Here is a 27676-nt window from a genome sequence, read left to right on the forward strand (position 1 = left end):
CCAGTACATCCAAGCTGAACCATTCTTAACTTGGTGCATCATTTTCTGTCTGTAAGTATATTTACACAGCATGTTCTTGTCAATATTTACAAAAAAAGTACATTATGTATTGTGACTTCTTCCAGCATCTCTACAGTTACAAACATAGTTGTTAAAATCCTCATCAGAAGAAAACCCTCTCGCGTTTGGAATCAAAGCTTTATTGCTGGATATTATATTAAAGATCGCAATCAGGCTTCAAGTAGCCTGAAAACAATCATAGTGCATCAATTATGTTACAATACACAGTATGGCATATGGGAGTATTTTACAATAAAGCAAAATTAGTTTAAGAGCATTACAAAAAAGAGCAAAACAGAGGGGAGCCATAACAATCATTCTCATGACGTGTTTTAAATGTTACCCAGTTAATCACAATGAACAGACGCACACACATGATCATAGCAATAACAGTCCTGCTGGTTGCCAGTTCACTGTCATGGCAGATCAATGGTCACTAAGAACGTACATGATATAAAAACAAAGCTGCAGCACTTTTTGACTTGTGTTTCTTCTACTGAACTGCATCGACCTTCTGTCTTCAGAGCACTTCTGGGTGAAAAGCAGAACTTGTTGTATTATTACAGCAGCACTGTACCTTTAGTCACCTAAATCCTAAAAAGTACTTGTAGGTAATGAAGACTGGGGGAGTACTGAGTGTCATAACACAAACCAACCTAACTTTACTCGCTACAGAAGATACAAATCATCAACATGCTTGTTGTTTACTTTATTCATCAAAACTTCAAGTAAATAAAAAGGGAACCTTTTTAACTCATTTGCTAGAACAACAATATGAGGACTAGCAAATATCTGAAACCCAGCAGCAGCTTGACTGAACAACTGCTGGTTGCTTTTCTCCAGCTGGAGACTGATACTGCATTATTGTACTCGTTTAAAACACACATGAACATCTAGCATGTCCGATGTCACAGTGTCCGCGTCTGCCATTTATATCCGACTATTAACTGCTCTTATTTCCCCCAAACATCGACCTTCGTTCTGAGCACATTCACACTCGATGAACCCTCGCTTGGCTAGTCCTCATTCACTTCCACCCTCCACTTCTCTCTGGCTGAAATGAGCCAGCAACGTGTCCAAGTCTCTGCGGTCGGCCGCAGCGTACAAAGAGCTCTCTCCCATCATGCTGAGAGCCATCCGTAGCGTGGACCAGATGTTGTCGGACATCAACGTGGCTGCTGCGCCTCCGGGTCCCCTCGCAGCTCTCGCTCCGTCTCCTGCAGCCTGCCGCTGGAGAGACAGCGCTTCCAGGAAGTGCTCCACAGCCTCTCTGTGGGAAAATTATTTATACGCACATATAAGAAAAGTCTTTATAAGAATCTACACGAACCATAATTCTTGGATTTTGCATATTACTGTTTGACTACAAATTGGTGCTGGACAATACGGCTGAAAAATGCATCACAATATAAGGGTTTCACATAAGTAAATATTGACAATTATTGATTTGTTTTTTTGTTTTAAATATGTGAAATCCTGCCAAAGTGGTGGAGTGACCCTTTCCTGTTTTATCCAGTTTTCACTCCACGTCGTTCAAGCAGTTAAGAGGCACGGTGACAAAACCTGAAACTGCTTCTGTGCCAGTTACTCAACAGGTTGTTGCTAGGTAACCACAGAGTGAGTGAGTTGCTAGGTAACCAAAGAGTGAGTGAGTTAGTTGATGCGCCGAAACTTTCTTGGCTAGCCTTCAGAGGTTGAGCGGCTAAAGCATTTCCTCTGCCTACATCTCCCAGAATGCTGTGCGGTTCTGGATCAGAGTTTGGTGAAATTACTGAATATTCGATACAGTGCGAAGTGAAAGTATCAAACATCCATTGCTGATCGTTCAAAGTTTCTGCATTTTTAATTATGTGAATTGATTTATTTATAGTTAAATAAGTAGGTATTTGTTTATTTTTTTCATTGTTATTTTACAAGATCAGTCTTCCATAAGAAACCTATTAAAATTAATAAAATTATTAATCTTCAATTAGAAAAACTGTACAGTAATTATGTTTTAAATTCTACACAGAACCTGAATGAGTAGGGTAATAACTACAATTACTTACCATTTACTGTAATTATTTAACATCATATAAAGTCTATGTACTTATTTCTATAAACTAAAAATCAACTTTAGGGGGTTAAGTTGCAAAGACTACTGAAGACAGACAAGTTTTTTGTCTTAGAAACCAACTTCTTATCCACCAATTTAAAATGTTCTAAACATTAATGTGCCTTATAATATTGTTTTCTGATTAGACATTTCCTCACCTGTGTGCCCCTAAGTTAACGCAGCTGATTCCCAAGTTGTAGCGACTGCGGACAAAACCTGGCTGCAGTTCCAGAGCTCTCCTGTAGGCGGCCACTGCCTCTTCTGAGCGGCTCCCATTGGCCAGCGTGGCGCCCAGCTTGTTCCACAACAGATAATCCTGATTGTGCCACAAAATAAAAGGAAGTGATGAAGTTACGGCAAGCTCAGAAACAGACATACAGTGGCTAGGATCCCAGTGTTGACCTCTGACCTGTGGAGTAACGGAGAGGGCAGCACTGAAGCAGTCCACCGCCTTGTCGTACTCTCCGCTCAGGTTGAACAAAACTCCCAGACCGCACTGCAGCTGGGGGTCCACCTGGGAAGGGTCAGAGTTGGCTGCACGTAGGAACAGATTCTGGACATCGGTGAACAACGATCTGTGCAGGAAAACAAGAAGAAAAGAGAAGAAAAGAGTCATGTTACAAAAGAGTCACTTCTGTAACATGAGTGCTGAACGTCTGCCGAGCTTCATTACTCACTCTGGCAGCAACGATCCGAACCGCTCCTTCTCCTTTTCCCTTTCCTGGCCGCCGTCTCTTTGACGGTCCCGCTCGTACTGCTCCCACACAGACTGGTATTTTGGATTGTGCTTCAGCCAGTCGCGCAACGTCTCACAGGCCTGCCTGTGCAGTGACTCGTTAGTGAAACTAACAGCCAGCGCCATCAGCGCAGTCAGGTTGTCCTTTTTCAGCTCTATACATCTGTTGGGGAAAAGCAGCAAAACAAAGGGAGGAAAGTTACATTAAAACTAACAGAAACTCTCACAGGTCATCAGTCAATCCCGTGCTACCGACTTGTTCATAAAGACCTCTCTCCACAAATGTGGATCAACATAAGACTGGCTTCAAGAAAAAGGTATCTTGAAGAAGGGGACCTTTTATGCAAATTTTACATTTTGTATATTTCTGTACTTCAATATGAGTCTCGCCTGCTTCTAAAAGCATCCCAACTGTTTAAAAAATACCCAGCTGTTTTCTTTTGGCAATAAGTTAATGTTTCAAATTTCAAATTAGCAGCCACAGCCCCTCACCTAGTAACCCCAACCAAGCCCAGCCCGTTACCTAGCAACCCCAGCACAGCTTTACCCATCACTTAGCAACCCAAGAAAAGTTCTAACACATTTGATCAGCTGGTTTTACTGCTGAAAAGTCTCTCCTGCTTTTCAACCATGTAGGGATGTATAATTGTGTATCTGTTTGCAGCCATTTGTAAACATTGAGTTGGGGGCATGGCCAGTTGCAGCTTATTTGGATTTAAAGCGACAAGACGCCCTAAAACAGGCAGAACTGAGCAGAGTGAAATCTCAGACAAAAGTTGTCTTTTAGGATCATTATTGCTCTTCCACATAACTTTTTTGCAACAACTTCTAAAACAATAATTTTTCATGTTCTTGAACCAACATGTCCATTTTAAGCATAATGTGATGCCAACACATCATCTGTATTATTTATTAAAAAAACATTCTTATGCTCTAAAATGTTCTTATATTTTAAATATAGAAACATTAATTCCCTATTACTTTTTATTTATAATTTTTACAAGTATATATTTTTTCACCTAGCCTTAATATAAATTTAACAGTTTAGATTAAGGCTAAACAGCAAGAGAGTACTTAAAAAAAAGAAAATACATGTTGCATGTATCTCATTGGACAACTGTATAGCAGACAAAAATGTCAACTTAAAAGAAAAAGCATAATTAAATACAGTCATCTTGGTCAATTTTGATCGTTTTCCACTATGAATCATAATTTTGTAGTTAAGGTTAAATTTTAAAATATATTCTGCAATTTCCAGGTCTCACCTGCGGAGGGCGCTGATGGCAGCAAATTCCTGCTCGTTCTCTGCCTGGCAGGTTCCCAGATATTGCCAAGCCTGCAATAAAACGAATACATTTTTTTATTTATCCTCCTTTGCTTATACAGTGCTGCCGCAAATTTTCTAATGTAACATTTATTTTTTTTTTTTTTCAGAAACAGATTTCAAAATATTTCTGAGAACATTTTTGAAAACATGGAAGTTGGTTTCAGATTTTGGGATATTTAGTTACTTTAAGTTTAACAACATTCAGAATGTTATTAAACTTTAAAATATTCAGGTTGGAATATTTTATAGAAATACAGATGATTTAAATTAAAGTTTGTTTTTCTGAAAATTCTTTTTACAAAAATCTTTCCTTCCTTTCACTTTAAGTTAAAAACCAAAAGTAGTGAAGTTTCCTTTTCATCCAAATTTAAACGAAAGCAAAGCAATCTCTTTTTCTAAATCAGAAAGACAAATTTATATCTTTTAGATCTTGGGACAAATACGTAACAAAACTGGGAAAATGATCAAATGAAATTGTACACTTTTCTTGGCACATAGATTCCTTTTTTTGTAAACTGAAAAAATATACAACCAAAAATATTGTGAGTGACTTTATCTGCGTTTGAGTAAAAATGAATTAAAAGATAAAAGCTGTATTAGATATTTTAAATAATTTTCTTGTGGATTGAAGACTTTAAAATGGCCGCTGTTGCCGTCTCACCAGCTGGTTGTCTGGTTCCTTCTGGACGGCGCTTTCAAAGAAGCGCACAGCTCCCGGGATGTCGCCCGCCTCCATCCTCTTCAGTCCTTCTGAGAAAGGGTCTGGGTGGGACAAGCAGGGGTTGTCCTCCTCAAACTGATAGCCCTGTCAGAAACACAGCCAGGAAAACTCAGAAATGGTCCAGGTACAGAAACGAAGGGGACTCACTGCAGCTTGGTTACCTTGTCGTAAGAGGAGCTGAGCAGCTGGTCGTAGTCGGACAACCAGGGATGGCTTTCTGCATCTCTCTTTGCCATCTCCTCCCACTCCTGCTGCAGCTTCTCCCAGAAATCAACGTCACTCTGGCAAAACCAGCAACACGCACAGTTACTGCCTGGTTAGTTCACATCAGACACGTTTGAGTTTTTACTTTTAAAGGAAAAAGATCAGCGCATTCAATGAGTTTTGAAACAAGTCAAAGATTTTAGAATCGTGCATCTGGAAGAGATGAACCAATATCAGCCCTGATTGGTGACTGCAGGGTCTGAAACTCAAAAGTCCAATCTTTTTCTAATCAGTGAACACACCATTTCTAAAGGCATCAGGTCACAATGACTGTGGATCAGAATCTGCATTTCAATTACAAATGTGAGCAAAACTTTGTCAATATTATGCTAGCATCTAAAAAATACAATTTTGCAATTGTAGTGTTTCCCATTATCTAAGAAACAATTAAAATCATCAGCTTATTTATGCGACAGGTCATTAAAAAAAACACGCCGCGCCGTCAACCTCATCCACTTCCCGTCATCGTCTTCTTCATGGTTTGTGCCAGTAGTAACATCGGATTGTTGATTATGTGAAAAAAGTTTTCATTGTAGTTTTGTGAACTAAACCAATTTCAATAAAAAAATAAAAACATTATCCAACATCAAAACTTTTTTTTTTAATCAAGAACAAGTTTTTTATGTTTAAATTGGCATGTTTCCATTAAGCTAATTTATTTTCAAAATATCAAATTGTGCCATTATGTAGTCAAAGGAAACAGCTGCTGAGGCTAAACGAGAGAAACCAAGACTCCCAGGAGATAACAGGAAGTCTAGATGGAAACCACAGTTTCCACCCTCCTTTCTTTTGAAAATTTCTCAAAACAGCTAGAATATTTTAAACATTTCAATATTTTAAATAAACTTTGCTCAAAATAATCATATTAAATATTTTACCCCTTTGAAAAATATTAATTTTAAATATAAATGTTATTTTTGCTGGTTTTAATCCACCAGCAGGCATCATGTTAAAGGAAAAAAAAATTTTTTTCCATAAAATAAATTGATAAGATTTTTTTCTTTTTTTAAATTTTTAGGCTTTGAGAATGTCACTGACAGCAACAATGACTTTGAAGCATCAATACATTTTCTGCCTAAAATAAAACCTGAAGACCATTTTTAATTTTCTAAAACTAGTTTAGACTAAAATATTCAAACTAATAAGAAAATATGTTGGAGATTTTAACCCTTTAAAGGCCAGAATGTGGACGTAGCTTCATTGTTGATGGAAATGAAACCCCCAAACCAAATCCTAAATAATTTCCTTTCAATAAATTTAAACGATTACTTGATCTTTATCATTATTATGTCCTGTGATATGGAAATGATGGTTTAAATGCATTTATTTTAATTGTCAGGTTAAAAAAGAAAAACAAAGATCATGAATCTTTGAGGAAGGTTTCCTCATCTTTTCTTGGTTTAAATCCTCAACCTGTCAGAAGACGGTGTCTTCAGCAGCTTCCCTCCCAGTTAAACAACTGGATTTCCATCTGGATTTTCCCCTTCCACATTCTTCCCGTACCTCCACTGCAGCTTTGGCTTGTTGGAAATCCGGTCCCGACGTGGTGAACTCGTCCACCCAGGCTTCAGCCGACTCCTCCGACACCTGAACAGCAACGAAGAGCAACGACAATAGGTGGCACGAGTCTGCAGGTGCTGTGGCTAAGAAAACTGTTACAGGAACGAAGGATGGCGACATTTAAAAAAAATGGGACAGAAAAGAGCCGGGAGGTGAATGTAAAGGAAGCAAAGATGAAAGCAAAATGGACACACACAAAAAAAAAATCATTTCTAGTTGTTCTTTTGCGTCTTCCTAATAAACTAATATCTAACAGACATTTAACAGCAAGGTTACTGAATGCATCCTTAAATTAAAAATAACCATTATTTTATAAAACCAGCCTTCTGCTGCCACGACCACAGAGGTCCTACCTGCCTGACGACTTTGGCCCACTGCTCTGCTTGTTTAGCTTTAACTGTGTCAATCCTTTGATTCGTCTCTGCAGGTTCCAGGGGAAGACTCCCTCCCCCCGTCTCCACCAGGAACTACGATAACGAGGGGAGGCAGGGGCAAACGGAGGCATGTTTCGAGGGGCAGGAAGCAGTTTGTGGGCAGTTTTTTATATTTTGGGGAGGAGGGGAGGGAGGAATAAGCATCAAGTTTGAGTAGTATAGGTAATTAATTAACAAGTGGTAGTTGTTAATTGAAGGAATGGCATGCCAGGATTTTAAGGGAAGGTTAAAGAAATGGGGAAAATGTATTTAAGTTATGTCATGGAAAATGGTACACAGTCAAAGCAACAGCAGGACTGACATATAAACCATTATTTTGAAGTTCAGTATTAACGGAAAGTAGCTTTAACGTACAAATAATGAGAATAATGACTAATATGATCTAAGATGGTAAAAACAAAGATGATTTAAAGTTTGCACTGAGTTTGAGACGCACTTTCTTATTGAGCCCAGTAAGAAATTAAAGACCAGTAACCTTAATTCTTCCTAAAGTTCTCTACTTTTGTCAACACATAATTGTCAAAGTTGGTTCATTAAGGGTTATAGGTTATTTTTTATGAGTTGAAAATGATGAGGCAGAAACATTTATAGTTTGAACTGCTAGAGGCCTTTCAGGGAATAAATTAATTAATTACAAGTTTTTTTAATGCAGGATTATTCATGATTCATGCAGAGTTTTTCAAAAAATATGCTGCTAAGCATAAAATAAAAACAAATTTATGCCTGGGTAATCATCTCTAAAAACCCCACCTTGCTTTACGTGAAGAAAATGTGATTCTAAAATTCAAATTTATGTAGATGATCTGTAAGTATGTTTGCTGGTAGAAAGATAAATCAAAACTTTTTTAAAACTAAATATCAGATTCCAAGTAGGATTTCTAAAATGGTCTATTTTATATGAAGTATCACTACATAACACAGCCCATGCTTTACATGTTATCTAAATTATCTTGAATTCTCTGGTAATCAGTGAAAAGTAAGTCAGATTCCAGGAAAATAAAAATAAAAATATTTGTAACTTCTAGGTAGGTTTTGGAAAGTGACCTCTAAAATTCTGGAAAACAATCTGTAAATTTGGAGAAAGCGCCAGAAAGCAACCTGGAAGTAAGAAAAAAAGAAAAAAAAAGAGTAAATTCAGTTAAAGTTTTTAAACTTTGTGTTTTGGAAGTAACAGCAAGTGGTTTCTGGACGACAAAACACTCATCTTTTCCAGCAGCCATTCGACTAAAACAGTAAAACCAGTTGATCCAATCTGCTGGGACTTGGGTTGCTAAGTAACGGGCTGGCTCGGCTGTGGTTGCTAGGTAAAGGCACAGTGCCCGCTGAATGCGACTCAAGTATGGAGAGGTTTTTGAAATCCGCTCATTTCCAAATGTGAATTTTTTCGTATTGGGTCCCGTTTAAAGTTCCCTAATGAAACCTGAAAGTTATGGGAACGCAAGCATTAAGTTTCAGAAAGTAACCAGGACATCCTACAAATTATGGGCTGTGCTATAGAAAACTAAAATGTTGGACTGTGTATTTATTTTCCCCCTTTCTGGTTTGCTAATAATTTTGTTTTCTTGGCATGAGTGGTATTCCACACTATCGTGATATTTAGCAGAAACCCAGAACCAACGTCTCCTTTTTAAGCCTCTGAGACGAAGCAACAAATGCAGTGAAATCAAGGACAGAGGAAATATTGAGTCAACTGGGAAACAAACTGAGGTTTGCTGCACACATACAGAAAACAAAGATATGAAGCATAGAGCTCCTCTATCTACAAAACAAATTTAATTTCCAAAGCTGTGCAGCCTTGAGATTCTTGTAACAGGGAGACTTGTGGCTTTATTTGGTTAGATTTGTGGAAAATATTACACCGATGAGTCACAAGACCCAAACCTACGCTGTGCAAAAATGAACCAATTTGCTCCCCTGATATGCTCCCAGTTTAAAACCATTCCCTCCTCAGTGGGAAGTGACTCATACCTGGTTGAGGTTGGAGGCCCAGTTCTGAGCCTCCTCGGCCTGAACTTTATCTGTGAGCTGTTTGTCTGTTCTGCTCTCCACTGTCACACTTCCCTCGCCAATCTGCCTAATGAATCGCAGGAACTACACAACAACAAAACAAAATAAATAAAACAAAAGATGCGTTTACCATTTCTGACGAGTCAGGTTTTTGCCAATACAGTGACTTGAACAAAGCAAAGTAAAACTTGATTATGCTTATGACACAGTTACAAAGATCGGTACAACGAAATGCAAACGAAACAGAGAGAGTACGTTGACGGATGTTGGAGAAAGAATGACAATCTAAAAGATTGAGCGCAGAGACAAGCGGCCCACCTCTGTATTTTGCAACTTGGGGTCATCGACCTTAGAAACAAGCTCATTGGCTGTCTGCCTCAGCTCGTCTCCAGCTTGATACTCCTTCGTCCTGTCAGATAAAAAAGAAAATATATATGTAAAGACACCAACATAACTTGGGCTGGAGGTTCAGTGAGAAGCAAGAGTTTAATTTTCTTGCGGTTATGAAAGCTGGTCGAATTGAACCCAGGCTGAAGACAAATAACTGCATTGTTGCTTGATAAATGAGGCCAATGAAGGCCAAGGCTCACATCCTCCACTGCAGCTTTTATTCGTGTTTAATTGCCTTTTGCAAGATGTTTGTCAAACGGGAACATATTTAGGAAAAAAACAGTAGGCTAAAAGTGAGAGGAATGAAATTTCAATTGACACATTCACCTGACAACACGTCAATGTTTCAAGGTTTAGCTCTGAATGTGTTTCTGTGCTCCTCTTCTCCTCTGGTTTATCACAGCTTTCCATTTAGAAAAGCCATTTATTGTCTGAATAGACTTAAAGCAGAGCCTGCTCTCACCATTCAGTCTCCTTGTCCCCAAGGTCTCCGAGCCACAGCTTCTCCTCAGACTGCTCCAGATACTCCTCTGCCCAGCGCCCGGGATCTGCAGCAGAAACAGGAAAACATGCCGTTAATACACGCCATCAAGTCGGAACCACATATACATCACGTAGGTGGTATAAAAGCATTTATAAATACCCCCAAATTAAGTTCCTTATTTGTCTTTAACCGCCTTTTGTTTTTTTGTTTTAGAGCTCATCAAGTTTACTTTGTTTTATTTGTATAACCTATGATTAAATTCTGGTTTGAGGTTTGATGCTTTTATTTTGAAAGCACAATTTAATTAGTATGTTACCATATTTTTATGTATTTATTTTACATCTGGTTACATTTCAATTGTAAGCAACAGGGTTTAATTTTGACAGTATTAGAGTTTGTCGAAATTGGTTAAATTTTTTCCCCTCATTCATTCTGTTGAGTCAAAACGTTATTTTCTCCTGACATTTTGTTGCCATAAGCTCTGTTAAGCTGCTCTCTTGACAGTTGGTGGTTACCGTAGCAACCAGTAACTGACAGCTGTCGGATCAGCTCTGTGTTTTGACACATATTTTGGACTAGTTTAATTTTGTTTAAGCCCAGGGTTCCATGTATAATTTTATCATGTCTTGCATTTGTGTTTAACTGTTATACATATGTGCTTTTTAGCTGTTTACAACTGTTAACTGTTCGTTGGGAGCCATTGCTGGTTAGTGTAAGGTTATTTATTGTATTTTATTTAATGTAAAGGGGCAAAAGTTGCTGGACTGATGTTAACCACCAACTTCATTTTCTCCCTTACTATTGAACTTCCCTTTGGGATTAATAAACTAGTTTTGAATTGGAATTTGTTAGGTATGTCTTAATGTGTGATTTTATTTTCTGTACTAAAATATATATTAGTTATTTCTGTTAAAGATGTGGATTAATTATGTAAATTTACGTTAAAAACCACAATGCGATCACTGACAACTCGCCCCGTTTTCTGCAGAAACTGTTGGGCTGATGTTAATCACCAACTTGATTTATTTCTCTTGACAGAATAACAATCCCTTAAACTTCTCCACAACTTTCTCCCAGTCCTGTCTGATGTGTTCCTTGGTCTTTATGATGTTGTTCATTCAGGTTAAATTACACACAGATGGACTCCATAAACTAACTGTGCCACATATGAAGGTAATTATTTAGTTTAATAAGTTACATAACTTAATGAAGGAGTGTAATATACAAGCACTTGCTTGTTTTCTGATTTTTATTTGTAAAGAAACATGAATCAGTTTCCTTTCACTTTATTATTATTCTCCACTTTCTACCAATGCCATAAAACCCAATAAAAGTTTGTGGTTTCAATTTGGATGAACGTGAAAACCTTCCAAGTTTTGAAAGTCAATGTTTGCCTGATTTGATTACTGCGCTCCAATTAAAAACAGAAGACATATGGCAAACCGAAGACAACACAGAAAGCTGAATCGCACATCCAGCGTTGCTTGAGAACCCAGAGTGAGACAAACTCAGATTACCTGCAGCCTCAGCGATAAATTCTCTCGTCCAATCGGCATCTGCTGCTTCACCAAGAGCGTTTGTGGCAGCAGAGTCCGAGCCGGAGACGAACTCTGCTGCCCAGTCGCCTGAGAGGGCCAACGCTGCCACATCTGGTGCTATGAGGGAGAAAAACCACCACTTATACTTCTCAAAGAGGTTTGAACTAACTTCACACCACACCTATAGAAATAACCAGGGTTAGACAATATGGCTGAAAAATAATCACAATATAAATGTTTAATATTAGTCAATATTGATAATTATTGATTAGGTTTTTTGTTTTGAATATATGAAGTATTGCCAAACTGGAGGCATAACCTCCTGTTCTATCCAGAGTTTTCACTTACCGCCATTGTTTTTTTTTATTTTTAAGCTGTTATGAGGCATGATAGCAAAACTTTAAACTGCTGCTGCACAAGTTACCCAGACGGTTGTTGCAAGGTAACCGAAGAAGTTGCTAAAGCAGTTCCTCCGCCTCCAGAATGCTGTGTGTTTCTGGATCAGAGTTCAGTGAAATTACTAAATTTTCTATCAGATATATTATCTACTGATATTGATCACATCTCTGTCGCGATATATATTGCTATACAAAGTTCCCTCAAGTCTGAACTGGGGGTGATCCACACCATCTTGGTAGACAAACGCAGCTCAATGCATAGCGGACCCATGTCTTAGAGACCAACAAAAAGAAAATATATGGGCACTCTTGATCAATGTGTGAGAGAAAGATACATGAACAATGTCGCCGTTTTCGGGATCGACCTGAACAAGACGAAAATTTAGAGAAGAAAAATATGGAAGATGATGTCAACAAGCTGCTAGTGAAACCATGAAGGGGCTTTAAATCTATGACCGAATACAATCAGTGTTTAAGCAGATTCATAAATGACGTACTAACACTTAGAGCGAATAACAAGTTTCTGGTGACTGGCAGAGTAAGTACATATAGCAACATGTAGTAATGTGTAAGCTAAATGTCCGTCTTAGCTTGCAGATAAAAGCTACATTAGCTAAGCTAATTTTGCTAGTTCGGCACTGATATTTATCTTGGTATTACATAGAGATGGGTAGAGTATTCAAGTAATTATAATGTACTTATATTGTTTACAAGTTAGATAGGAACGAGGCGAAAGCTTGTTCTAAGCTGTTGTCATAGCAACTCCATAGCAACCGCCTGCCAAGATGTCCGTCAGTTACAAAGTTCATGGAAATGTGACGTCACTTTGAATTGATTTATTGTCCAGCCTGAGGAATAACCTGAAGTGATTTAGCACCTCTCTGAGGAGCTTGTCTGTAGCTCTGCTGGTCAATCTGCTGCATTTCCTCCAAGAGCTGACCCATGTCAAATGTGTGTGGGGGTCGAGGGGGAGCCTGCAGGAACTCATTCACAAGCTGAAGGACAAAGCAGGCAAGAAGTCAAGAATGTATAAACAGAAAAATGTGGAATTAATTGTCCATTGGGGGGGGGGGAAGAAATCAACACTGACCTCTTCCTCTGTTGCAATCTCAATAGGAGTGGGGGCAATCTGAGAGAACAGAAAATGTGTTTCACAGTAAAAACCAAATGTGGTGGATTTACATTAAGCTGTGATCAAATGACAAAACCATAGAAAACTCACTGTGGGTGTCGAGCGGTGCCGCCATGCCCCTTCTTCCTTGGTCATGTGACCGGTCAACTTCATGAGGGGATTGGCTCCCCCGCATTCTGCCTCCACCAGCTCCCGCATCGCCATGGCAACACAAGGATGAGGCAACACTAGCCGGATCCCCTAAAAGCTAGGGAGAGAATTTGGATAATTTGACCTGGACCACATAAGAGGTAAAATATCAATGTTTTTACTGCTGATAAAGTTTAATTTACAGACACATGGTTGATGTTTGCCCCAACAGATTTAATCTGCAGCATTTTCCCAAAACTATTCAAACCCCAGGCAGGTTTAGATTTAAATACATTATCAATCAACCAATTGATTTTAATAAGAAATTAGATAGAAATCTCTCAATAGAAAAAAATATAACAGGAGAATCAAATATAAAACAACAAAAAAAACAAACACCAGCTGTTTCTATTTACATTTTATTAAAGGAATGTCATGTAGGAAAGTATTCATACCCTACAGAATGCAGGATTTCCTTCAGTGTATTATAAGCCTGGCGGGCCACCAGGCTTTACTTGTGCCCCCACCAGGTTTAGCAATGTTATTTTATCTTTTTTTTATTATTATTGCCTTTTATAATAATTTATAGTTGGTGTTTAGATATTAATCTACTCTTCCAAAAATGCATAACTATCAAGTAATATTTTCAAATTTCCTGTCAACTTTAAACATTTTTTAACTCAAAAACATGGCGGCCGGCTGGATGACTGCCGTAGCGCCCCAAGCACCGGGCTTAGCAAGTTTTCTGGGGGAAACCCTGCAATAATAAATGGAAAAACATTTGCATTATAGCAATTAGGCTCTTGTTTTTTATGTTGCATTAGAGTCAAACTCAAGGTAGATGCTGTTGGTTATGTTTAAAAAAATGTGCTTTCTTGCATGTTACTTAATATAACTAATTTTGATCTACGTCTCGCTGAATGAAGCATCTCTAAAGACAGGTTGCACTGCCACCATTAAAAAGCAGCGTTGAGAAATGCAGCTTGTTGAGGGATGAGCTATCCTTTTTGCACTTTTTCATCATTAATGTTTCTCAGGAAGAAGTTAAGTAATGTTTTTCACAGCGGACAGAGCAGGCGAAGCCAAATCTGGAGGCTCTTGTCACATCAACTAATTCAAAGCCCATCTGCTGTTTTACACGACATTCTCTGGCCTTCTGTGAGCCATTAATAATGAGGACACCGAGGCCCGGCAGGCACTGGGACTGGCTGCATACTTCAGCTACTGTCACATCATTTTGAGCTTTTAATGCCACTGTAATCTTTCCTGATGTCCTTTTGTAACGTTTGCAAAATGTTAAAATTGTTGAGTTGGTTGACTTGACTGTTGTGCTTTGGTTTTGTTTACGTCTTAATGTATTTTATTATCTCTTTTGTAAAAGTATGACTCTAGTTTGTGGTGTGGACCCTGGGAGGAATCGTCTCTGCCATGATAGAAACTAAATGGGATTCTTAAATAAACAAATAACCAAACCACTCTGTGCTGTTACCGAGTGAATGTCAGCGAGCTGTTATAAAATAAAACTAAACTAAGCAAAAGAGGTTTAAGACGACATTTAAAAGCAACATGTACTTTCTGTTACCATGGAAACAGTTCATTCGGGTTACAAGACAGAAAAACAAGAAGGTCACACAAAGCACAGCGAACTGCTGCTGTTTGAAGGCATTACAATAAATGATAGTGCTGTTTTGAGACAATTTTCAAGTAATGGCATAATAATGCAAGGACACATTCTCATTTAAATTCTAATGAACATTTAACGCAGGACGATATTTTAAATATCCAGAATAAATAAACAACAGAAATAACTAATTATGAATTATTAAGTTTCTGTTATCAAAATTGTCCTTCAAAATAAAACAGGTTGAAACCAGACTGACTTTTGTCATCCAGTTTTTGACAGAAAGAAAAAGAAAAATGACAAATTATGCAAATTGAAATTATTGACATTTTATTTCCAATTTATTATGCGATTAATTTACTTGTTGCTACATTTTTACTGACAGAGCTAAGAGCTAATATAAGATGCTAAATTATGTAATCATCTCGTCTTAAATAGGAACTGCTCTCTCATATATGGTGTGATTTCACATCTCCCTGGTAAAATAAGTAATCAGTGATCATTCATAGCAAGAATAATTTATTTATTTTTTTCTTAGTATTTCTATGATATTACAGTTCTTAGCGAAATTAGAAATCAGCAGTGAGATTCTGGTCAGTTCGTTTCTAGTTTTATAACTCAAACAGTTAATGTAACCTTTTGTCATATGGGCCAAAATCGTAGAGTCAAAACTTCGTACAGGCCGAAACGTAAACAGGATTTTGCATGTTTGCTGTATTAAACCAAATGCATCTAGTTTTCCACAAAAAAAAAAAAAAGAAAAAAAGAAAATTGGCTCGAAAAAATGTATAAGGGATTTGGGTCACTTTGTCAAAATGCTTATTTATTTAACCAAGTTTGATAAATTAGATTAAACCTGAGTTAGATGCAGTAAAGTCGCTTTTTCAGTAAAAGTGTGAGCACAGACATGGTTCTATTTATTATAAAATGAAAAATATTTTGTGTTGTAAGAAAATTATGTTGGTTGTAATTTTACCCTTATTACAAATAAAAGGTCAAAACCCTCTGATGGATGTGTCAGATATGTATCATTGTTGAATTGCAGTCCAAGGGCCACTTGGACTGCAATTCAACAATTGCAGTCCAAGTGGGTAGTGCTACCCACTTTGTAGAGGGTAGCACTTTGTAGGAAATGAATTTGTATATAAAGAAATGAATTTGTATATAAAGCATGTTGCAGTTTAGATAAGTTTATGGCTGAACAGATGACAGAAATGTGTCGCATCCTGACCTACTCCAAATCCCCAACCTTTCTAGGGACACAACTCAACTACAATTTCCATAATGAAATGTGTGGAAGTGTAATTTAATTCCCCGTCTATTCCATAAAAGTGAAGCATTTTTTTTCTCTCAACTAAAACCACCACAGGGCATTGCTCAGTAGGTAGAAAATTCATTGTAGAATGCAGTTCTCCAACTGATTCACACAGCTGGTGCATTATGATTAGGGTCAAAGTAAGAGGATTAGACAAAGATATTAATGCTCACATTATCACAGATAGGCCACTGTGACACCTGTTTACACACAGCACTCAGTTTTTGTTATACACAGCCTACTTTTACATGCAATCTACGTAAAAGACCCAGAAAATGTTGAACTGTGCACACCTGGCAGCTTTCAGGAACGTTAAAGTGTTGCTACCTGAAGCTAACTGTAGCTACATTAGATTTCATACTCATGTTTATCCCATTATTTACCTAACATTCAGCTAATAACACAACAGTAAAACAACAAAAGATATGAACTATTACAGGCCGCTTGCTTTTTGCTAACAAGCTAGCTACAGAGGGCCAAGAGAATCGATCATTCCTGAGGTGTTCACCCCGAGGAGGAGTGCGAGCAGACGGGTAGCGTGTTGTTCATCTCACCGCCGACAGCTCCGGATGAAGCCCAACGAGAGTAGCTCCGCTCCGGGATATCTCTCCACGTCCTGTCAGTCTCTTGCTTACACGCCGATAAAAGAGGAAAATCCTCCAGCAACCGTCAGGCAACGACTGCTGCTGCGTGTTCTCGGCGCCCCTTCTTTATTTACCTTCCTCCTCCATGACCCGCAAAGCCATTGACCGAGCGCCTGGAGAGAGACTAGCGACGCAGCGTAGATGCGTATTCTTCAAACGGTTTGCGCAGAATGGTGTCAGACAGTAAAAAGAACGTAAGTTTACGTAAAATATGCGGTGAACGGAACAAAGTCCTGAAACGAGCATGATACAAAAACACATGTAGTGTCACTGGATAGCATGAAACTCACAAAGAAAACGTTTTAGATAGATAGATAGATAGATAGATAGATAGATAGATAGATAGATAGATAGATAGATAGATAGATAGATAGATAGATAGATAGATAGATAGATAGATAGATAGATAGATAGATAGATAGATAGATAGATAGATAGATAGATAGATAGTTTTACATAATAATAATAATATATTCAATCTATATTTATACTATTTATCTTTAGGAGACTCAAAGACGCTTAAAATAAATACATTTAAAAATAAACACACTATATCTGTCTATCAATCTATCTTTATATGGGTTTTTTGCATGTCATGTTTATTATTACTATTTTAGGTCACTTATGGTTTTAATGTATTTACCTCAATAGAGATCAATAAAGTGTATGCTGTTTTATTTTATTCTGTTGTATAAAATATTCACAAAGTTTAAGAAAATGTTTTTGCGCATAGGTCAAAGCTTCAAACTGCTGTTAAATGTACATCACTTCCAGATCCTCAGACAAAATGCTGCAGAGATCTGTTAAGCTTGGGAAAATATTACAAGACCATTATTTTTCAGCACAAACTGAATCCAAGGAATGTAAAACGAACATGCAAAAAGGAAGCTATATATCAACTCAGTGTCAAAATACTAACAGGTTGTCTGCATGGGCGTAAAGTTATCCCAGATGCACAGGAAGACTGGATCTTCCATAGCAAATCTACCTTTGAGTGTAAGGAAGCGTGATGTGCCAAAAATGAAAAAGGCCGAGGCTGTGATAAATCTAGAATCTGGGATTGCACCATAATGGATTCAAACAGTCTGCATGTCATGGGTTATTTGAAATTATTTGAAGGTATGACTAAAGCAGATGTATAGTGTTACATTACTGTTTTACTGAATTATTTGGAGCTCAATTAACTAAGTATTCACTTTATATTGCATAATTATTCATTCCCGTTAAAGCTGCAGCAGCAACTTTTATAAACAATATTTTTTTTTACATATTTGTTGAAACTGTCACCAAGTTGTGACAGTATGAGACAGATAATCTGAAAAAAATACAGTTGTTCTGCCTTCTCCCACTAACTGGAGAGTCTTAGCGTTGTCAATCACCATGTGTGCAAGCTGCTAATCCTCCCTCCAGCTTCCTTTCTCATTTTTTTACGATACTACTGTGTTTTCCTGTCAGCAGCTTGCCTTGAAAGCTAAGGCTAGTTAGCATAGCCACCGATGATGACAGATGAACCGTTTTCCGCCATTAGCACATTCACAAGGATGATTGGCAGCACAAAGACACGACTGAGCAGTAGCAGGATTTTCTTCAATGTTGCCTTTTGAAACATTTTTAGACCCTCCTTAAATAAAAATCCTTAAATAAAAAAGTAAAACTTTCTCATGGAGACGTCATATAGTGTTTTTATTATGAATTTTGCAATGTTTTCTGACACTTTTCAATAACAATTACTCAGCATAATCCATGTCGGCATTGTATCATTAATTACAGGTAATGTTCAAATAGTAACATAGTAATAATATAAGATTTTAACCAATGCAATTTTTATTCCTTCTTAACGTGACACTCGAAAACAACAGGCCTTTTATTTATTTTTTCACTGAGAGCCTTATAGCACTGCACATTAATAGGCTACACAGACAGACAGCAAGAGACACGGAGGGAGAGGTGAGGGGAGAAAGGCTGGGAGGGAGGGGAAGGTGAGGAGAAGCACACAGTTGTACATTCACTGAACCAAAGATGACAGATGGAGCGGGAAGGAAACAGAAAAACAACACCAAAATAAAACAAAAAAACAATTTATTTTTAAATGTGGACAAAAAATAAAATCCCCCGATGAAAGAAAATGAGCAAGACATATTGAAATATCACAACAATGTGCCCTCCGTTGTTTTTTTTTTTGGTGATGCAAATTCTTAAATTACAACAATATTACACACAAATCAGGATACACTCATCAAGCCAAAGATGATCATCCTTATCACTAATACTACTCTTTATTATATCTATCATCATTATACTATTTTCTGATTCTGGAAAGGTGATTCCTTAAATGGAAAAATAAATCATAATCTGCTCCCTCTCAGAAATGTGCAGTAAAAGAGAAAGAGTGGATGCATTGATAAGAACCACAGCAATAACAATAATATCGCAATAGTCATTGTTGTATGTACAGAAAAATTCATTACAATCAATACAATCAAAACTGCCCAAGCTGAGCGGACATTCTGGAAACAGCAGGGGTTGTGGGGGTCATGGATGGTGCTTGTGTGTGTGTGTGTATATGTGTGTTTGCAGTACAGTGTAGCGAGTGAAACAGTGACATGAGAGTCATTTATATGGAGGTCAGAGAGGTCAAGGTGCTGTTTTCTTATTTTGTGGCACAAGCTGCAGCGCTGCAAAGACTCCTGAAACTTTGACGACGTCAATTTTTGCGCGTAGGGGCTTTTATTTTGGAGTATTGCAGCAGGAGTGCTTGTGTTGGATGTTGAGGTCTGTGGTTGGTTATCAGATCAATATAGAATACTGCAAAGTAAACCAGTCTTACAGAGGATCTCAAAGGTGAACATCCCCTCCTATAATTAAAATTATTCTTCACCTCTAATGTGACATTTATTCTGTAAATTCAACATGGCTGCAGTAATATGGTTTTACCCCAACACCATGAAACAAACATGTCTTTTTTTTCTTTTTTGCTTCAATTTCAGGTTTTAATGCACATATCCTCAATTGCAATTGAGTGGATCTAATTAACCAGAAATAAATAAAAAAATAGAACGATGTTTTTATCTCTTAGTTACAGCCACAGTTTGTATTTTATAAAGCAGCTCATTGGTGGCCAGAGTTGGGTAGTAACTCGTTACATTTACTTGAGTAACTTTTTGGAAAAAAAAAATTTTAGGAGTATTTTTACTCTTCTTTACTCTTACTTGAGTAAAATATTTGGATACTCTACCCAATCTGAGTAAATTCACTGAAACTTTCTTTCAAAATTTAACCAGACACAGACCTGCAGTTTTTGTTAAAGTTTATATTTAATTTAATAAATTTGGAAATTATGTTTTGTGCCTGATTTTGTAATTTTGTAACCATATTCATATGAATTATTTTCATTTTGATCTTTAAAATACCAATATTAAATCCAAAAATGATACTGCGTACTTGAGTAGCATTTTTACCAAATAATTTTTTACTCTTGAGTAGCTTCTTGCTACTTTTTTACTTTTACTGAAGTAAATATGTTGAAGCGATGCTACTCCTACTTGAGTACAGTTTTTGAGTACTCCACCCACCTCAGGTGGAGGCAGCATAATGCTGTGGGGTTTTCATCTAGAGAAACTGATCATTTTTTTTAATCTCTTCCAAATGGCAGTCAGGTCTGATCCAAAATCTTCATGTGTGATGAAAAGCTGAAGATCAAGATGGATTTTATTTCTCAGCATCACAGAAAGCACTGAAATTAAAAGATGCTTCTAGATAAGGGGAACCGGAGTTATGAGGTGAGATTATTGTGTTTTTCTTGTTTGTTTTTCGGTTGAATTTTACAGCTTAAATGTCTTTGGTAGCAGAAAAGGTTTTAAAATGTGTTTTAACAGGGGTGTGTGCACATTACAGATCCACTTTATTACATAAATGGAAATAAAACTGCAAGGACATTGAGGTGTTTACTTTGAATAGCTAAGTGCGTCTAATCTCACTGCCTCCACTCTGTGGTTAGAGGAGATGACGCAGAGAGGGAGAGGGGAGCTTGTGCACAGACTTTCTGAGTCTAACAAAGAGGTTCAAAGATGTGTCGGGATCAAGGATTGTGTCTTTGCTTAAGGATCGACTCAAAGCCTTGTTCCAGCTGACATTTTGCTTCATTCTTCTCATTAACAGAGGATAGAATACAATCAATATTTTTCTTGATGATTAAACAGTCCCTTTCAACCAGCGTTACACTATACAGACACAGATTTCTGCTTTAGAACGAGTGCACCACAAACGATTCTGGTGGAGGGGGTTTGTTAGGCGGGTAAATTACATTAACTGTACACATTGTGCCATTGAACATTTAAGTGGAGAACAACAGCCTGTTGTCGGCTATAGGTCACATATGGCGTTTGAGCGTCGAGAGTATTACGGTGATTGTGTTGTGCGAAGTGTTTGTAAGCATACATTCCTTATACTAGTGGCGTCAGTTTGATATTAAAAGTGTCGGAGTGTGTGACTGGGGAGCTGATTTATGGAGAGATGCGGCTCAGTAGCGGCGGGCGTTTCCGTCTCTGCCCTCCTTCTTGATGATGATCCGCTGGTCGTCGCTTGCGTCGTCAGGTGACTCCGCTGCCTCCTCTTCCTCCTCCTCTCCATCGCCCTCCGTGTCGGCGGAAATGCCCATACGGGATTCGTAGGACTGGGAGAAAACAGGAGGGCGGAGTGGATAAGCGAAAAAATAAATCGATTTATCCAGACATCAATCAGCGGGAGATGACCTCTACCTCCATTGGGTTGACGATGATGGTGAGCGCCGAGTCGTCCCATTGGTTGCTGCCCTCTTTAGCCCCGCCCCTGGAGCCTTCACCTCGGCGATGGATTGAGCGAATTCGGAAGACACCCAGGATCACCATGACAACCAGGAAGCCCACACAGACCATAATGATGACGGTGGCTGCTCCTGGAACCACTAAAAGAAATGAAGAAAAAGTGTGACAATTCCCCATGTTTTTTGTAAAAGTTTTGAACATGAGCATCTGAAAAGTGTGGTGTGCATTTAAATTTAAACCCTTTGTTCTGATAACTCTATTTAAATAAAAGAACAATGCAGAGAATGGTCCTTTGTAGTCCTCTACTTGGTAGATGAGTAAAGGTTTGTTGAGAAAACTGATGTTTTGAGACGTCCTCGATCCAATCTTACTGAGTTGAGTTTTGTGTGAAAGAGAATGGGCAAAAAAGAATAAGTTGTATTTAAGTAGACGTGCCAACTTCTTAGAGACAAACAGTGAATCTGAAGGCGATGAATGGAAATGCCACACTGCAACCTCCTCACTGTCTAAAGAGCCAATTTTACCCTCAGTCCAGCTAATTAAACACATTTCAGGCTGCAAATGTTACTTGGCCTTTTCAATAAAGAAACAGAACATCTTGGTGGACATCTACATTAAAAATGTCTTTTTTTAAAAAGAACCATCAATTTATTCCTATTTTTAGTTGTGTATTTTTTTAATTTATTTCTTACACTAGTGGACTTTATTTTAGAGTAATGCAACAGAAAGAAGGAAGAGGGAAAAACACGCGGCAAAGGGAAATAAACTTGGGACAGCAGCCACTGCGATATGCAATGTTGTTATTTTTAGGTTTTTAAGTAAAGAAAAACATAAAACTTCTGCAAAAAGAGGCTGAATAAATTTCCTTCTGTGGAATGTTGATATTGATGGAAAATTATGTAAATAATTGGGAAGAAAAATAGATTTTGAAAAGCATTACTGGCACTTTTACTGTCATTCATTGATGGAAATTCAATAGATCTGTCTTGAAAAACAAAAACAGCTCAAACCCACATTTGTTGGTTTATTTATATTAAAAATGGTTGTTTCTTAATAATGTTTAGCTAGCGCTATTAAGACCCTATGCAGAAGATGCAAAGAGCCACTAGAGGCTCTGGAGCCGCAGGTTGGATACCCTTCGTTTATCACAAATTATGATTATGATGTGAGAAAATGTTCCTGGGGTTTTAATTTTCTGGCTGCAGCTGATCTTTATAAGATACACGTGTCAATGTATCATCAGTACAATCAACAAAAGACCTGAAAAGTTGTCCTGCTGGTTTTAATATTCACATTAACTGAATTAAATTTACCTCAATGGATCTACATTATTAAGATTTCAGCTCAAACACATGAAGGTCCTGCCAACTCTCACAAAATGAGGGTTTCTATTCCTGTGAAATTCTCCTCCAGATCCATTAATATCCTGATGACTCTTGGAGCCGTTTATGGAAATGCATTAAGTTTAAAGATGTATTTATAGACCAGTTCATTAGATGGCCATAAACTAGCTGAGAGGTCATTAAACAGGAGACAACTTGTTCTTTTATCTCTATTCAGGACAGATTAAATGCTTTTGTTTATTGATTCAATCTTAATGAAAGTCAAACATATTTATTGATATGTTGCTACCATCAGCCTGTTCCTCTGAGACAACCTTTATTGAAAAAAGGTAAAACTTTCCATCTAAACAACATGAAATCTGACTGAAAAGTTAAAGTGCTAATTATTTACCTGCATCACTGAAAGACAAGACAGAGAAATAGAGTAGAAATTTAGCAACTTTGTTATAACAACATTAACATTTTTAAGTATTGAGAAAAACTTTAATTTTAAATCTTTGGTTTTACATTATTGGTTGTTCACTCTGAGTGTCTCTTTTGTCTACACATACAAATGAAAGACGAACCAACTCCTGCAGCATTCCTCCTCTGCTCCTCATGTTGACTTGCAGGTCCTTGACAACAGCTTAGATCTGTTCACTATTTTACATTTTTAGAAAGTCCAGTGATTCTTTGCTCATGTTGTTATGTGTTGGTTCTGCAGCGTTTGAAAGCTGAACCAGCCAAATGCCTCAGTCAGGATGCTCGATCCGTCATCAATAAGCCTTCCTACCACCCTGCCTGCTCACCTGTTTGACCCAAACCCTCTGTCAACTTCCAGGATTTAGCTGCATGTCAGTTTGGGTTCCACTGTTTGGTATTCAGCTCAGAAAGCCTGGCTGCCCTCTGCAGGCCTCTGCGATCCACTCAATGTCACACCTGGGAGTCGTGCATGGAGGCCCAGCCTAATGTCAAATCCTTCTGGCTGATTTTCAGAGTATTATTGTGTCAGTCATTTAAAACAATAACAAGATCAACTGCCACTTTTTCATGAATGCTGAACCAGCCGCCTGGGACTGTAACTAAAGCAACCTCTAATTTTAAAATTTACGCTACACATTTCTTATTAGCATTTTCTGTTTAGTAAAGCTTGTATTTTTTTGTTGATATTTAAAAGAGACCTATTATGCAAAATTCATATTTTGCAAGCTTTTGTACTTTCGTTTGGGTCTCAATTGCCTCTAAAAACAGCTCAAGCACTTAGAAAGAACCCAGCTGGTTACTGGCAATAAGTTACTGTTTTTTGGTGTCTGGAAAATTACTTGTTTTAAAAACCTTCAGAATGTAATGCATCAAATCAGCAGGCACGTGCCGTTGCCTAGCAACACCAGTAATGTTAGGTAGCAACCCCACCTGACATTTGGTCAGCTGGTTTTATCGCTACACGCACTGTACAATAGCTGCTGGAAAAGACAAGTGTTTTGATTTCTAATTACCATCCAGAAACCATTTGCTGCATTCTTGTTTGTTGTGCAGAAAGCTCCACGTCTGCTTTTCAAAGATGTACATGTGTATAATTGTGCCTCTGTTTGCAGCCAATTTCATGTGCAAGAGTTTGGAAGTGTGGCCAGCAGCAACTTATTTCAATTTAAAGTGACAAGACACCATAAACAGCTCATTCTGAAAAGAGCTTACCATATCCAGAAGTGACCAGACTAAAATCTTATTATCAAAGAATAATTTTGTGTAAAAAAAGGTAATGAATGTGTTTTGTATAGCTCATAGACATGTACTAAACTATTCAAGGAAGCATAATAGGTCACTTTAATAAGTTTCCTGCTACATCATGGAAGGCTTAAACTTTTAGGGTAAGAAATGAATTGTCAATCAGGCGGTCAAGGGAATATTACCTGAGTTGCGGTGTGGGTTCGGCAAGGTGTGTCCACTCAGCTCTCCAGAATGATGAGATGGATGGAGGAACTGCTGCTGTGAGGCCAGCAGGTGGGAAGGGTGGTATAGGCTTTCCAAAGAGTGGAGGAAGTTCACCTGGAAGTAGTGAAAGCGTTACAAACTTTACAACTTAGAAAGTTAATATAGAACATTTATTATAAGACTATCATCAGCTTTCCAGTTTTTGTTGGGAAAATTGCTTCGAAAGGTCAAGGCTAAGATCTGAAAGCTGTTATGGATGTTGTTTGAGCGATGTTTCTCGTTACCTCCAGAGTCAACTCATTGCTCGTGTATCTGCCATTCATCTCGGAGCACGACAGGCGGAACCGCCTCTCGAAGCGTCCAGAGCCTCTGGCCAGGCGGTACCGGACTGAGCGGAGTACGTCCTCGTACACAGAGATGGATTCAGCACCTGGAGGAGACGGACAGGAAAGAAGATCCCAGAGGCAAGAAAAGGAAGACAGGGAGACAATGTTTGGACAGTCACAACAGAAAAAAAATATCCTGCCCTGCAAAAACATTCATACACCCTGAACTTTTTCACTTTCTACTGGGATTTTTCATAGCAGAGCAACACAAAGCAGCAAATCCAGGCCTTGGAAAATGAATGAAAGTAAAGGTGATTTTCCCTGCAAAAATGTCAGTGTGGTGTGCATGTGTATTCAGCACATTTTGCTTCCAAATATAAACGAATACAGTCAAATGCCTTCAGAAATCACCTAATTAGTGAAACATGAACATGAAACAATGTGTGCTAGAAAACTAACACCGAGCACAACGATGTGTTAAAATGGGCTAGAACTGGGCAAGATGACTGAAAAACGGGTCAAGATGTAAGCCTTTCATTTCAGTCGATACTGATAATTATTGATTTGTTTATTGTTTTAAGTATCTGGAAAATAGCCAAACTGGCAGTGTAACCTTTCCTGCTTTATGCACAGTTTTCATTACACACTACTCACTGCACAGCATTCTGGGAGATGTAGGCAGAGGGAAGAGTTTAACCACTCAACCTCTCACAGCAAACTAAGCGGGGTTAGTGGCATCTATTAACTCGCTCACTCTCTGGTTGCCTAGCAACTCGCTCACTCTTTGGTTGCCTAGCAACTCAGTCTTTGGTTGCCTAGCTACGACTTGTTGACCAACTGGCACAGCGGCAGTTTAAGGTTTCACCACTGTGCCTCGTAACGGCTTAAAAATAAAAATAATGATAAAAGACAACTTTATAGAGTAAAAACTTTGAATAAAACAGGAAAGTTTGGCTGTATTTCAGTTATTTAAAACAAAAAACTAATCATTAATTACCTCTAGCCAGTTATCAACTTCGACTGGTATGAAGTGTTTACATCATGACACGTTTTTCAGCCACATCGTCCAGCCTTGCTATATGCTTCGTAAAATTATCTTCTTTGTGAATCAATACAGGTGAAATAATATTAAAAATGTACTGCAGAGCAGCGGTACCTGTAATTGCGATGTAAGCGGTGGTATTGATGATATCCAGTCCTCGCTCTCGCACAACGTCCATGTCTACCAGAAGCTCCTCCCGCTCTGGATTCAGCTCCTCTCCCAGCGGCTGCACCTCACATCCGTCCAAAGTGTGAGCCACGGCATCCGACATCAGAGCTAAGAGGCAATGCAGAATATTAATAAAACAAACATAAACGTTTCTGAGAAGAAATTAAACAGCGTTTCAAGAATTATAAACATTAAATCTCCATATCTTTGCTCACCTCCGCCCTCCATGCCCTGTGCAGCCGTGTTGACAGCATGTGACAGTGAGCAGACGATCCGCAGCTCCGGGAAGAGGGGGACGCCGCGGGGTCCTTCAAACTCAGGGGCCGGACGGGCCAGATGTGGGCCGACCCCGGACAGAGAGATCTGAGGGGCGTCGGGCTGGAGAACCACCAGGTATCCCTCCAGCTGTTTCAGTGACAGGCAGCTTTCCTCATTGAAACACCTGCAAGAGAAATACAAACAAGAAAACAGATTTATTTTACAGCCTTTGAATGGAGTATTCAATCAACCATTTAAATTTATTGAAACGTGTTAACACGTTAACACATTTCACTGCGGTAGAACAATTCAGTGTGTGTGTGTTCTACCATCACAAATGCAAATTTGGACTTTAACAGGAAACATAAGATCACATGTTACCAGAGGAGGGTAGAGTACCCAAAACATGTGCTTATGTAAAAGTAGCACTACTTCAACATGTTTTTGCTGAAGTATAAGTAAAATGCAGCCATCCAAAAATTACTGGAGTAAAAAGTACTTAGTAAAAAGTCTACTCAAGTACTGAGTAACTGATCAAACATTTAATATTTAAAAATTACATCATGAGGTAGATCAGAATATAAAATTACATGGATATTTTGGTATTTTAAAGGTGAAAATGAAAATAATTTATATAAATAACAAAATCAGGAAAAAGAAACATTTTTCCAAATTATTATTTTTTAATTTAAGAAACTTTAACGAAAACTGCAGGTGTTTTGTGTCTGGTGAAGTTTTGATTAAAACAAGTTGTTTGTTCTTCATTCAGCAAAGTTACTCACAGAGTGTAGAGTAATCAGCAATTTTACTGAAGTGAGAGTAGAAATACTCCTAAGTACAAGTAAAAAGTAAAGTGTAGTAAATATTCTCTGTTGCTGATGGATTAGCTTGGCAGCTCTGAAACATTTTTCTTATTTTGTGTGTTTTTATCCTCTCTTAGATTGAAGTAGGTTATATAAATCTGAATTAGA

The 27676-nt window shown here is 38.0% G+C and overlaps 2 protein-coding genes across 4 annotated transcripts in view; both read right to left on the minus strand.

Annotated features, from left to right (window-relative positions):
- Positions 1–184: 184 nt before the first annotated feature.
- Positions 185–17001, minus strand: pex5 (peroxisomal biogenesis factor 5). 3 transcript variants are annotated; one of them, XM_015003840.2, is made up of 17 exons: positions 16766–17001; positions 13237–13393; positions 13105–13143; positions 12892–13009; positions 11596–11733; positions 10058–10142; positions 9523–9613; positions 9166–9288; positions 7117–7230; positions 6707–6790; positions 5101–5220; positions 4880–5023; positions 4157–4227; positions 2833–3054; positions 2565–2730; positions 2314–2471; positions 185–1330 (listed from the first exon to the last, which is right to left on the minus strand). In XM_015003840.2, the coding sequence occupies exons 2-17, from the start codon at positions 13348–13350 to the stop codon at positions 1084–1086; spliced, it is 2034 nt and encodes a 677-aa protein (XP_014859326.1). In that variant the 5' UTR covers positions 13351–13393; positions 16766–17001; the 3' UTR covers positions 185–1083. The 3 variants fall into 3 exon arrangements, with proteins under 3 accessions (XP_014859326.1, XP_014859327.1, XP_014859328.1); XM_015003841.2 differs by lacking the exon at positions 7117–7230 and having other exon boundaries at positions 16766–17000; XM_015003842.2 differs by lacking the exons at positions 7117–7230; positions 9166–9288.
- A 1520-nt stretch (positions 17002–18521) lies between these two features.
- Positions 18522–27676, minus strand: part of clstn3 (calsyntenin 3) — a 38708-nt gene continuing 29553 nt past the window's right edge. Inside the window, exons 13-18 of the mRNA XM_088013997.1 lie at positions 26663–26889; positions 26394–26555; positions 25196–25341; positions 24890–25025; positions 21613–21797; positions 18522–21527 (exon numbers count right to left, since the gene is read on the minus strand). Of these exons, the coding sequence (XP_087870123.1) occupies positions 21375–21527; positions 21613–21797; positions 24890–25025; positions 25196–25341; positions 26394–26555; positions 26663–26889 (1009 nt within the window). The 3' untranslated portion in view covers positions 18522–21374. The remainder of the gene's footprint in view (positions 21528–21612; positions 21798–24889; positions 25026–25195; positions 25342–26393; positions 26556–26662; positions 26890–27676) is intronic.

This window comes from Poecilia mexicana, unplaced genomic scaffold, assembly GCF_051168715.1.
Source record: "Poecilia mexicana isolate PSO_F unplaced genomic scaffold, ASM5116871v1 scaffold_16, whole genome shotgun sequence".
In the NCBI taxonomy this organism is placed as follows: domain Eukaryota; kingdom Metazoa; phylum Chordata; class Actinopteri; order Cyprinodontiformes; family Poeciliidae; genus Poecilia; species Poecilia mexicana.

Coding starts and splice junctions, on each gene's coding strand:
- pex5 (XM_015003840.2), bottom strand. CDS start 13,350: ATGGCGATGCGGGAGCTGGTGGAGGCAGAATGCGGGGGAGCCAATCCC. Junction 13,010..13,104: donor AGATTGCAACAGAGGAAGAG/GTCAGTGTTGAT, acceptor TTTGTCCTTCAG/CTTGTGAATGAGTTCCTGCA. Junction 10,143..11,595: donor ATTTATCGCTGAGGCTGCAG/GTAATCTGAGTT, acceptor TTTCTGCTGCAG/ATCCCGGGCGCTGGGCAGAG.